This window comes from Pelophylax lessonae (genome assembly GCF_965119305.1).
Source record: "Pelophylax lessonae genome assembly, chromosome: 5".
NCBI lineage: Eukaryota > Metazoa > Chordata > Amphibia > Anura > Ranidae > Pelophylax > Pelophylax lessonae.
In genome coordinates, this window is record NC_138772.1 from 320,549,256 (window position 1) to 320,561,647 (window position 12,392).

Genomic DNA, 12,392 nt, shown 5'->3' on the forward strand with positions numbered 1-12,392 from the left:
AATGGTTAGCCGCAATTGCTTTTGTCATTTTATACAGATTTTTCAGCATCAGAGAACACAGGATGATGTGTGCCTTCTCTGCATCCACATTATACAGGTGAGTGCAAATTAATTACTATAGTCAAATGTATAGTCAAATGTATTCCTCACCCTTCATCATGTGCATCTCCTCATTCCCTAGTTTTTAAATTCTTTCCTTGTTCGGTTTTAATAAATATATATGATTATATATATATATATATATATATATATATATATACACACACACACATCAAAACCTCAGTATTCAAGATAAAAATAGATATTGTCCGTGTCATTTGATGAACCTTTAGGGAAGGGGTTCTCAAATTTTCCCACTAGTGCTTTAGCTGCCAAATACCTTTGGGCCCTAAACGTTAACAAGGGCACAATATGAATGTGACTTGTAAGGTTTGAATACATTCGTATAAGGTGTGACTAATCTTAATTGGCATGATTGAAATATCACTTTTTTTTTCAGTCCATACTTAATTTTACAGTTTTTTGCCTTCACCGTCTTACCTCTACCCTTAGTAAAATTGTGGGTAATATGTTATAAACTACTGTGGACACAGATATAATTCTAATTTACAGTTACACAGAATACATTGATCATATTAAAAAAAAGTATACAAATCTTTATTTTTTCCACTAAAACATTTTATTAAAATATAGCTTTCTCTTTAGCTTATTGACGGACACAGATCCTGTCATTGTTGACCTTTGGGTTATACTGCCCCCTACAGGAGTAGGACACTAGGCAGAAAAAAAAACTTCTGGCTACACCCATGGGCAGTCCCAGGGGGTATAATCCCTCTCCCTGCTATAGTCGCTCAGTTTTTTTTCCTGCCTAGTCAGGAGTAAGGACCTAGTTCTTTGCTGGGAATCTTTGGTCCTGGCCAAATTTTTTAGATAGAAAACTTTTTCCTCCTGGATCTTTCCTGTGAGATTTAATATCAACTGCTGGACTGGGTGACGGGCTGGATAGTCTAGTTCTAGTGGTCACCCGAATCTGGCCAGCGAGCGCACGCAGACCTTAGCCCTGCACTAGGTCGGCCGCGACATAGCCCCACTGGACGGGGGGGGGGGGGTGGCCCTGTGAGTTAAAAGTCTCGCGAGGTCACATACAACCTAGCCTCGGCCTGAGTCACAGCGTTCCTCCTGGCCGGCGGCCCCCCCATTTCGATAGAAAGGAGGATCTGTCTGGAGCAGTGCCCACCTGGTTCCTAGTATGGTGAGTAGCTGTCCCCCCTCTACCCCTGGAGGGTTTTGGGGTGGACATGGGCCTCTCCTTGGGATGGTCGGACCCCCAGGTTTCCCTCCTTCCCGCAGGCACCCCCCCCCCCTGTTTTTGCAGAGTCCCTCAGCCTACCCCCCCCCCCCCCCCCCCCACATACACTGGGGCTGTTTGGGTGGTCTGGTCACTGGCCTGGGATGGGGACAGGGTGCTGACTGGCGATGGGGGCCGGTGGGGTGCGCTGCTGGTGACCGGACGATCGACTGTGCAGGGGGGGTGTTTGTACCTGGTATGGGTTCCTGTCAAGGCCCCCTGTCCTGCCCTGATCTGTCCTTGAGGCCTAGGCTCCCGATTCTGGGTCCCTGTATACCTCGAGGTGCCGCCATTTTGTTGTAGCCTGTGTAATCCTATACACAGCGGCCATGTTTGTGTAGTCCGGTGGCCTTGTGGTTTGCTATAGCAAATGATGGCGGCCATGACAGTGGAGCCCTGAAGGCGGCAATTTTGGTGGTGGGAGCCCGTCCTTATCCCTTGGTGTTGACTACTGGATCATTTTGCTTCCGAATTGCTGCGCATGTAGTGCAGATTCTCCTGGGGGTTGCGGGTGGTGAGTCTGTTGGGGTCTTTTCCCTCTCTGCTGAGGATCGCTCTGTGCCTTGTTCTTGGCGACCCGGTGGTGCTGCCAGCGCGGTGGGGGTTGTCCCTTAGCAGTTTGTTACACTTTTTTGTGGTTCCCCTAGTGACTCATGGAGTCTTTGGAGTACATTTCCCCACCTGATCCCCTCTCTGAGGCTGCGGGGCCCTCCGAGTCCCAACAATTATTCGATGCACTGACGGCAGTCCTGGAGTCCCTTGTGTCCTGGGTGGAGGCGGCTTGCGGGCAACGAGCTAGCTAAACGCTCCCCCCTATCTTCCCCTGCCTCACCTGTCTTATCAGATCCTGAATCGTGTCACTGTGGGGTTCCCAAGCGTTTTACTAGGCATTACCCCTACAAGGAGTCCCTTCTTAAGAAGTAGACTATGCCGTAGGTGGTGTACTCACCAGTTTCCGGATTAAACAAGGCAACCATGATTTCTGTTGAAGAGTCTCTGGCTTTTAAGGACCCAGCTGACCAGAAGGTGGGGGGCTGTGGCCCGCACTAAGTACACTTTAGCTGGTTCGGCAATGAGGGCGGTATTTACCATTGCCTTGGTGTCACAATCTCTGATCGAGTGGGCTAAGCTCCTACACCGTGACCTGGAGGGAGCACAGCTCCCCCCTGCCTTTGCCAAGCTGGCGAACCAGCTGGTCCACGGGCTGCAGTTTATCTGTGAAGCCTCTTTGGATGCAGCTCCTTTGATGGCTCACCTCTCTGTTTTGGGGGTGGTCCTTAAGCGTGTCTTTTGGCTCAAATGCTGGTCTTCAGACCAGATGTCTAAAAAGGCCTTGACTGATCTTCCTTTTCATGGAGATCGCCTGTTTGGAGCTACCCTGGATGACATCATTAAACGTCTCACAGGAGGGAAGAGTACTTTTCTTCCGCCGGCTACTAAGTGCAAGGAACCTAGTCGTAGATGTGGGCCTTCCTTCTCGGCACATAAGAACATAAGAAGTTTTTCCGTTCCTCAGGGTCGACTGATAAGGGCTCAAAGCATTTCAGGGCCTCCTCTGGCAGATCAAAACGAACCCGGTCTGGCAAGCCGAGAGCAAGCTTATCAAGACCCGCGTACAAGGCTCCTTCTGCATGAATGTGCGCCCTCACCCGTATCGGGGGTGGGGGAGACGTCTTCGATGGTTTCCGGACCCGTGGACCATGAAGTCATTCGGTCCATCTACAAGATCGAGTTTCGTTCTTGTCCCCTGGCAAGGTTTTTTCCTTCCAACCTGCGCCTGTCCCCAGACCAGTTACAGGGTCTGTTTCGGGCAGTACAAGACCTGTTCCTATAAGGGGTGAATGTCCTGGTTTCGACTCGGAAAGTTTTCAGAGTTTTCACTCAAACCTGTTCACATCCCCCATGAAGGAAGGCAAAGCGCATCCAATCCTGGACCTCAAGGCACTAAACTGCTTTGTGCGGGTACATAAGTTCAGAATGGAGTCCAGTCGAATGGTGGATTTTCTCACCTCTATAGATATCAAGGATGCCTATGTTCACATTGCAATATGTGCCAGTCACCAGCGTTTTCTCCGCTTTGCTGTGGGAGAGAAGCATTATCAATTTGTGGCGTTACCCTTTGGTCTCGCCTCCACTCCTCAGGTCTTCACAAAAGTATTGGCTCAGGTGCTAGCCTTGCTACGCCAACGGGGATCGCAATACTGGACTACGTGGACGATCTCCTTCTGCGAGCGGAGTCTCTCTCTGCTCTGGCGGAGAACCTGGAGATCACAATACGAACTCTGCGGGAGTTCAGCTGTATTCTGAATTTTAAGAAGTCTGCCCTGCTTCCGTCCACAAAGCTGGACTATTTGGGAATGACTCTGGACTCTGCCGTAGCCAGAGTGCTCCTTCCTTTGGACAAACTCCAAAAATTGCAGACTGCAATTCGCCTCCTGCTGTCCAACAAATGGTCATCCATCCGGACTTGCATGCAAGTGCTGGGCCTGATGGTATCTACCTTTGAGTCGGTTTTGTTTGCACAGTTCCATATGAGGTCTCGCAAAGGAAGATTCTGACCAAGTGAGACAAGACTCCGCAGTCTCTGGACAATCAGATCTGGCTGAGTCAGGGGACAAAGGAGTCCCTAATTTGGTGGCTTCGTTCTCCGGTGCTTCGGCTGGGAAAAATTCTTCCTCCTCTTGTATTGGACAGTGGTCACTATGGATGCCAGCCTGTCCGTCTGGGGAGGCTTCCTCGGCATGCTCTCTGCTCAAGGGATCTGGATGCTGGAAGATTACAGACTACCAATCAATGTCCTGGAGCTCCAAACGATAGGACTGTGTCTGGATCATTGGACTTATCGTCTTCAGGGATGTCAAGTGCGCATTCACTCGGACAATGCCATGGCCATGGCTTATGTCAATCACCAAGGGTGCACAAGAAGTGCCCTGGTGGCTCTGGAGGTAGCCGGCATTCTAAGATGGGCGAAACAGTTCGTTCCAGCCAATACATTCCTGGGGTGGAAAATTGGCAGGCGGATTACCTCATTCGGCAGGCGTTGGACCACGGGGAGTGGTTCCTTAACCCGGAGATGTTTCATCAGCTGAGTCTCCAGTGGGGCGCCTCTGAGGTCGATCTGTTGGCGTCTCGGCTCAACAGAAAGGTGTAGAGGTTTGTGGCTCGGTCAAGGGATGCACTGGCAGACGCCACAGACGCGCTGGTGGCCCCGTGGGGTCAGTATCCTCTGATCTACCCCTTCCCTCCTCTCAAGCTTCTGTCCAGACTCCTACGCAGGATCAAGGCAGAGGCGATTCTGTCATCTTAGTGGCCTCGGACTGGCCTCGCTGGGCTTGGTACGCCGATTTGGTGCAGCTGGTCGCCGCTGTTTCTTTGAAGCTTCCTCTCAAGGAGGATCTGCTGTCCCAAAGGACCGGTCTTCCAACCTGCTTTACAGTCACTGGCTTTGACAGCTTGGCTGTTAAACGCCAGGTGCTGAAGGATAGAGGTTTGTCTGAGTCAGTGATTCCTACGTTGTTAAAAGCTAGGAAATCTACTTCGAGGAAGATCTACCATCGTATGTGGAAGACCTACATTGCATGGTGTGAGTCTTTTGGGGTTCATTCTCGCTCATTCTCGGTTACTCGGATTCTAACCTTTCTTCAAAGGAGGTGTTCAACAGAAATTGGCCTGGAGTACCATCAAGGAATTGGTATCGGCCTTGGCGTTTTTTTTTCCCAATGACCCTTGGCCACATACTCCCTAGTACGTACTTTTCTTCAGGGTGTCCAAAATTTGGTACCTCCAGTCAGGGCCGGAGTGGGACTAATTTTCAGCCCTGGAGTTTCATGCCTTAGACCGGCCCACTTTAGTTCACGACTGACTATATTAAAATAATGTAATTAAAACTCAGAATATAAGTTTGCAATGGCGCACTGTTCTCTACAGCCTTGTAATTCATTGTATTTTTCAAAAAATATCATCATTTCCAATTCAGTGCAAATACAGTAGTAGCCTTCTCCGCCATGGATTCCCCCAGATCCCCCCCCCCCCCTAGTATGTATGATGCATGCATATTCTTAGCCCCCAAGTGCATAACTTTACATTGATCAACATTAAACCTCATTTGCCACATAGTTTTTTTTAAATGTACGAAAATATCGGCCAATATCGGCAAAAGCCGATATTCAATGGCCAAAATATTGGTATCGGCAATAAAAAAAACTATATCGGTCGATCACTAATTCATAGTGCTGCCAAAGCAGCCTATTCCATGTTTTAGCTTAATATTAATTAAAAATGAGATTAAACATTGCAGTGATATAAAGTGGGGAACTTTTGTAATCTGTTCTCCGGCTATAGCTCAAATAAAACCTCTACCCTGTACCAATTTCTAGAGAAATACACAGACATGCAACGATGTAGAATCCACAGATCACATTCAGTTTGGTGAAAGGTGACGGTTACATTCAGTCATGTATGGTCTATGTGCCAGTTACATTCGGTCATGTATGGTCTATGTGCATTTGATCAAGGACCTCAAAAGCACCTAAGCAGCGTCTATTGGAGGCTTTTTTCCAATTTTGCTTCAGTAAACTACCAAACCCTGCAACTGTGCTACAGTCAGAAATTAATTGACTTCACCTTAATCTGAATTTTATGTATTTCTAAGAATCATGCAAAAATCTAAGATTCATGCAAGCTCCCACATGGAATGCAAGCTTCTTGTTACTTGTTCTTGTACTGTGCAGTTGTCTCAGGGACACCAAAATGAATGATGGCAACAAGAGGGCCTTACAACTCAGGGGCAATATCTCCTTCTTCAATGCCATCCTTCACCTCACCCTCCATAAAATGCTAGTTAAAACTGCAAAAAAAAAAAAAATATCCCCTAAATACCTGTAGGGGGGGAAAAAAATGAGCCTCCTCCAGAGGTAGCTAATCAAGGAGGACATCATCTCCTCCTATTGAGATCCTGGGGAATATTGAGTAATGCAAAGCTCATGAGAAGACAATCCTACACTGTGACAAGGGCAGTGATTTTTAGCAGGAAGAAGAGCAGAGCCAGAGCGAGGACAATATGAACAATCCTCTTACCTGCAGCGAGGAGGAGGTGGGTGGAGCTACTTTCTTGGCGTGGAGGAGGAGGAATTTAAACCCTCTTCCGCTATGAATGCTGGGCTTCTGCCTGTGTGTGCCTGATGTCACTGGAATCACCAGTTCAGGAATCACACAGTGTGCGTGCTTTGTCCTGGAATAAAACTGCCTTCACTGTCATGCTACACGACACCCCCTCAGATGTTGCGCCCGGTGGGGCTGGACCCCCTGCACCCAGTGCCGAGACAAGGTCATTCAGTGCCCAGGGCAAACATGGCAAGCTGTGCCCCCACAAGGCAATACAACGGCTCCTTACCTCCTGTCAAATGCTCTCTGAAGAGCAATCTGCATGATGGTTGCTTTTCAGAGACCAAAACACGTGTGAACAAGCCCTTAATTATTTATTTTTTTACAAATGTTTTACATTATTTATATTGTTTTGAGTATTTATATGTATAGTGTATATATATACTTTTTACATTTTGGGGGGCTTTGATGAAATATCAGGGCTCTAACAGACCCCAGATGTTTCACTTTTGAGACACCATGTGGTTTGGTGTGTGTGATAGCAGATGTGTGGGGTGCCATTACCAATAAATGGCACTGTCGCACGTCTACTAATGGACAATTTGTTTGTGTGTGTGTGTCAGGAAAGCCACAATCTTGTGACTGACATTCCAAGGGGAGAACTTTGCCTTATAGTGGGGTCACACCGGTGCACTGCGGTTTGGTCACAGTGTGATTGTGTGTGCGTTTTACCTGGATTTTAGGTGCACTTCTATTGAATTCCATTACACAGTGCGTTTTCTGAAACCGCATCAAAGATGCGACATGCAGGACTTTGATGTACTTTCATGAAAACGCACTTTGTAATAGAAATTCAAATAGAAGTGCACCTAAAATCCAAGTAAAACGCACGCAGAATCACACTGTGACCAAACCGCAGCGCACAGGTTATTAGGGATAGGTATAGGTATGGGGGGGGGGGGTAGGTATGGGGGGATAGGGGGGGAATAGGTATAGGGGGATAGGGATAGGGGGGGATAGGGGGGATAGGGATAGGGAGGGATAGGGGGGGGAATAGGTATAGGGGGGATAGGGATGGGGGGGGGAGGGCAGGTCTGCGTAATAAGAACATGTGTTAATGAAGAACAGAGTGAAGGGCTGTAAAGAAAGTGCTAAGGCTGCATTTTAGGACAGGACAGGGTCAGATAAATGGCTGCTTGGATAGCCCAGAGTTGGGACCAGAGGCTGCAGGACATGCAGTGCAGATTTATGGAGTGGACAGCTGAAAGAAGAAGGTGAAGGGTTAATGTGAACAGGAGAGAGGAGCAGAAGACTCTGTGCTGACTTACTATTGTTCAGGGAAGGTAAAGAGACGACATGCTGCGGACAAAGTTAAAGTGACCAACAAGGAAGACTCAAGTGACCTGGCCGGGAACGGGGAAGTAGAACAAGCTGACAGGGGGGAGGGGAGCTTGTAAAGAGTAGAATGATAAACAGCTGAAGGAGAGATAAGGCAGAGGTGAAGTGGATGGAATGAACAAGTCCGAGGATCATACATTGATTGTACGGTGACAGGAGGGAGAATGATATTCAACCCTGTCAGGCAGGAGAAGGCAGAAGCTCCCAGTGCGCCCCCCCCTTCATCACAGATATGGACATCTCCAGGGCAGATGATACTTGTAACTTTCGGCATTACACCGGCCCTGCCTGCACCCCAAATGGACCAGCCCACCTGGAATTCTCCAGATGCTCCCTATTAGCCAATCCAGGCCTGCCTCCAGTGCGGGGTCTGCTGCCTCCTTGGGATCTTAATTTGGTGCTTTCAGCTCTACAGAAGCCTCCCTTTTAAAATATTCAGGAGATTTCCCTGCTTACGCTGTCCCAGTAGGTAGCCTTTTTGGTCGCTATCACTTTTTCATGCAGGTTGTCTAAACTGGCAGTGTTATCCTGTCGTTTACCCTATCTGGTGATTCACAAGGATAAGGTGGTACATCGCCCCTGTCCGTTATTCCTTCCTAATGTAGTCTCTGAACTTCCCTGTGTCCCAGGTCTAAACATCTGAAGGAAATTGCCTTGCATGCTTTGGATGTGGTCCGGGCAATTAGAGTGTGCCTGGCAGCTACGGAGTCTTTCAGGAAGACAGACTCTATTTGTTCTCATGGATGGACCTCGCAAAGGGTTGTCCGCTTCCTCTGCGACTATTTCCAAATGGATCAGACAGACTGTGGTTCAGGCCCATTCGGGGGTCAGGTTCCTCCTTTCCCTGTCAAGGCACACTCTACTAGGGGGCGCTTAGTTCCTCCTGGGCCTTCCGTCATCAAGCGTCAGTGAAGCAGGTTTGCAAGGCGGCCACCTGGTCGTCGGTGCACACTTTTGCAAAGTTTTGTAAAGTGGATGTGTTGGCATCTGCGGATGCTTCCTTTGGCCACAAGGTTTTGCAGGCTGCTGTTTAAGAGGACCTGATCCTGTTTGAAGGTGCATTGGTTTTTTCAGGTGGGCTCCAGTTGTTTTGTTTGAGACCCTGTTGCCTGGTTGGCTAATTTTTTGTCTTGGGAATTTTTTCCTGTTTCCCACCCCTCATGTTTAACACTGCTTTGGGACGTCCCAATGGTCAAGAATGACAGGAGCTGTGTCTGTCAATGAACAAAATAGAAAATGGGATTTTTGACTTACCGTAAAATCCTTTTCTCTGATGTTCATTGACGGACACAGCACCCACCCCTCCGTGAAGTTATGATTCTCCTGACACTGCTTGTTACAAAACTGTGTGACTGTAGCAGGGAGAGGGAGTATACCCCCTGGGACTGCCAATGGGTGTAGCCAGAAGTTTTTTTCTGCCTAGTGTCCTACTCCTTTTGGGGGCAGTATAACCCCATGGTCAAGAATGACAGGAGCTGTGTCCGTCAATGATCATCAGAGAAATATATTTTACAGTAAGTCAAAAATTCCATTTTTTTTATTTTGTGTATCTATACATTGATACCATCAATCATTCTCCACCTGATGGATACAATCCATGGTGGTTTTAAATGAGACCGGGAAATAGGTTGACGCGTTTCACTGAGTCACAGCTTTCTCAGGACGTACTATCGCTTATATAGATGCAAAAGGACAATGTACAGTGCCTTGCGAAAGTATTCGGCCCCCTTGAACTTTGCGACCTTTTGCCACATTTCAGGCTTCAAACATAAAGATATAAAACTGTAATTTTTTGTGAAGAATCAACAACAAGTGGGACACAATCATGACGTGGAACAAAATTTAGTGGATATTTCAAACTTTTTTAACAAATCAAAAACTGAAAAATTGGGCGTGCAAAATTATTCAGCCCCTTTACTTTCAGTGCAGCAAACTCTCTCCAGAAGTTCAGTGAGGATCTCTGAATGATCCAATGTTGACCTAAATGACTAATGATAATAAATAGAATCCACCTGTGTGTAATCAAGTCTCTGTATAAATGCACCTGCACTGTGATAGTCTCAGAGGTCCGTTTAAAGTGCAGAGAGCATCATGAAGAACAAGGAACACACCAGGCAGGTCTGAGATACTGTTGTGGAGAAGTTTAAAGCCGGATTTGGATACAAAAAGATTTCCCAAGCTTTAAACATCCCAAGGAACGCTGTGCAAGCGATAATATTGAAATGGAAGGAGTATCGGACCACTGCAAATCTACGAAGACCTGGCCGTCCCTCTAAACTTTCAGCTCATAAAAAGAGAAGACTGATCAGAGATGCAGCCAAGAGGCCCATGATCACTCTGGATGAACTGCAGAGAAGCAGTAACTCTGCGAAATGTGTCAACCTCTTTTGCTGTCTCGTTTAAAACCACCATGGATTGTACCTGTCAGGTAGAGAACGATTGAGAGTAACAATGTATAGATACACAAAAGATATGTTTTTATCAAAATGTTGTAGTGGATAAAATAAAGATTTGTATACTTTTTTTAATATAATCAATTCATTCTGTGCTTATTGGAGGGGTACCTAAAATCCTATCTATACATAGCTGTACTACTTATTATCTCTAAGGATGAGACCCTCCATTAGCGTATATATTTAGCAAGAACCTTCCTCACGCAAATTTTGCTATAATTTAGTAAGGCTTCTTTCACACGGGCGCTCCGTATGTCCGTATATCACCCCATCCGTTTGTGGGTGATATACGGACATAATGCATGTCAATAGGATTGCGGATGTCATCGGATGACCATCCGCTGACATCCGATTTGTGTCCTTTCAGTTCCGTTCCGTTTTTTGGAACGGAACAGAACCCTTTTTTTCTTCCGTTTAAAAAAACGGAAAGGAAGCAAAATGGGATGTCAGCGTTGTCATCCGCTGACATCCGCAATCCCATAGACATACATTATGTCCGTATATCATCCGCAAACGGATGGGATGATATGTGGACATACGGACCGGATGACACAAGTGTCATCCGTGTCCGTAAAAAAAATATAAAAAAGTGCCGGAGCGGACCAAAATACAGTCCGCCCCGTGTGAAAGGAGCCTTACAGTGTCAAATGCTTCATTTATTGCTGCAGATTTTTTTCCATAAAAAAAAACAATTGAAGGATATATTTTTTTCCATTAGAAAATAATTGTTGTGCTTGCAGCTATAAACATCCCTGCAAACAATGTAGGATAAAGGCTTACTATCTCCTCTTCCCTCCTAGAAGCAGCACAGTTAAAATAGTAACATACCATGTACCAATCTGTTAAAAAATAATGTGGCCAACGGGGTTGAGGGCACCTTATATGGTAAAAATGTCAGCATTCCCATCCACCAAAAAAGGCTGTTTATTTTAGTAAACAAAATATATTTTTTTACAAATGTGAACAGATTTAGTAGAAATACGCTTGATCAATTTTATGTGGCTTGTGCTGTTTTCTGCCTGGTTGCAAATTCTTCAAAACATTTTCTTTTCTGTTTTGTAGGCCTTTATTTCCACTCTAGAATATCTAAGTACCAAGCCTGATGGAGAAGTGGATACAAAGCAGTATGTATTTAGCCAAAAAATGCTTTATGCTGAAAGATTATTTATAGCAGATTTCCCCTAAATTTCTGTAATTTTTTTTTCTGTAAAATCTAAAAATCTTATCTAATCTGTGAAATCTAAAGTCGAATCTAATCTTATTGTACAAGCTAAACTGTATGTGACTGTCCATGTCAAAAATAGTTACATTGTCATTTGAAATCTATAGCACTTGTACTGTAGATTATTTTCCTTACAGTGAAATGATTAATTTAGAATAATTTTTAAACCCCTTGCCAGACTCCTAGGCATCCACAACTTTATTTCTGAAGGCCTTTAGAGAGCTCTTTTTATTTTGAAATAATGTTACCACACGTCATTAGCAAAGAGAACTCCAAACCCTACATACACTATATTGTCAAATTATTGTGACGCCTGCCTTTACACGCATGTGAACTTTAATGGCATCCCAGTCTTAGTCCGTAGGGTTCAATATTTAGTTGACCCACCCTTTGTAGCTATAACAGCTTTATCTCTTCTGGGAAGGCTGTCCACAAGGTTTAGGAGTGTGTTTATGGGAATGTTTGACCATTCTTCCAGAAGCGCATTTGTGAGATCAGGCACTGATGTTGGAGGAGAAGCCCTGGATCGCAGTCTCTGCTCTAACTCATCCCAAAGATGTTCTATTGTATTAAGGTCAGGACTCTGTGCAGGCCAGTCAAGTTCCTCCACCCCAAACTCACTCATCTATGTGTTTATGGACCTTGCTTTGTGCACTGGTCTAAATCATTTGGTGGAAGGGAATTATGGTGTGGGGTTGTTTTTCAGGGGTTGGGCATGGCCCTTTAGTTCCAGTGAAAGGAACTCTCGAGGCATCAGGATACCAAGACATTTTGGTCAATTTAATGCTCCCAACTTTGTAGGAACAGTTTGGGGATGGCCCCTTCCTGGTCCAACATGACTGTGCACCAGTGCACAAAGCAAGGTCTA

General features: G+C 46.0%; 1 protein-coding gene across 2 annotated transcripts in view; it reads left to right on the forward strand.

The window, feature by feature from the left end:
• The window catches only part of EXOC2 (exocyst complex component 2), a 366,356-nt gene that overhangs the window by 233,603 nt on the left and 120,361 nt on the right, over positions 1-12,392 (forward strand). For both annotated transcript variants that reach the window (XM_082258649.1, XM_082258650.1), the window contains 2 exons: positions 38-97; positions 11,365-11,426. In XM_082258649.1, the coding sequence (XP_082114775.1) occupies positions 38-97; positions 11,365-11,426 (122 nt within the window). The remainder of the gene's footprint in view (positions 1-37; positions 98-11,364; positions 11,427-12,392) is intronic.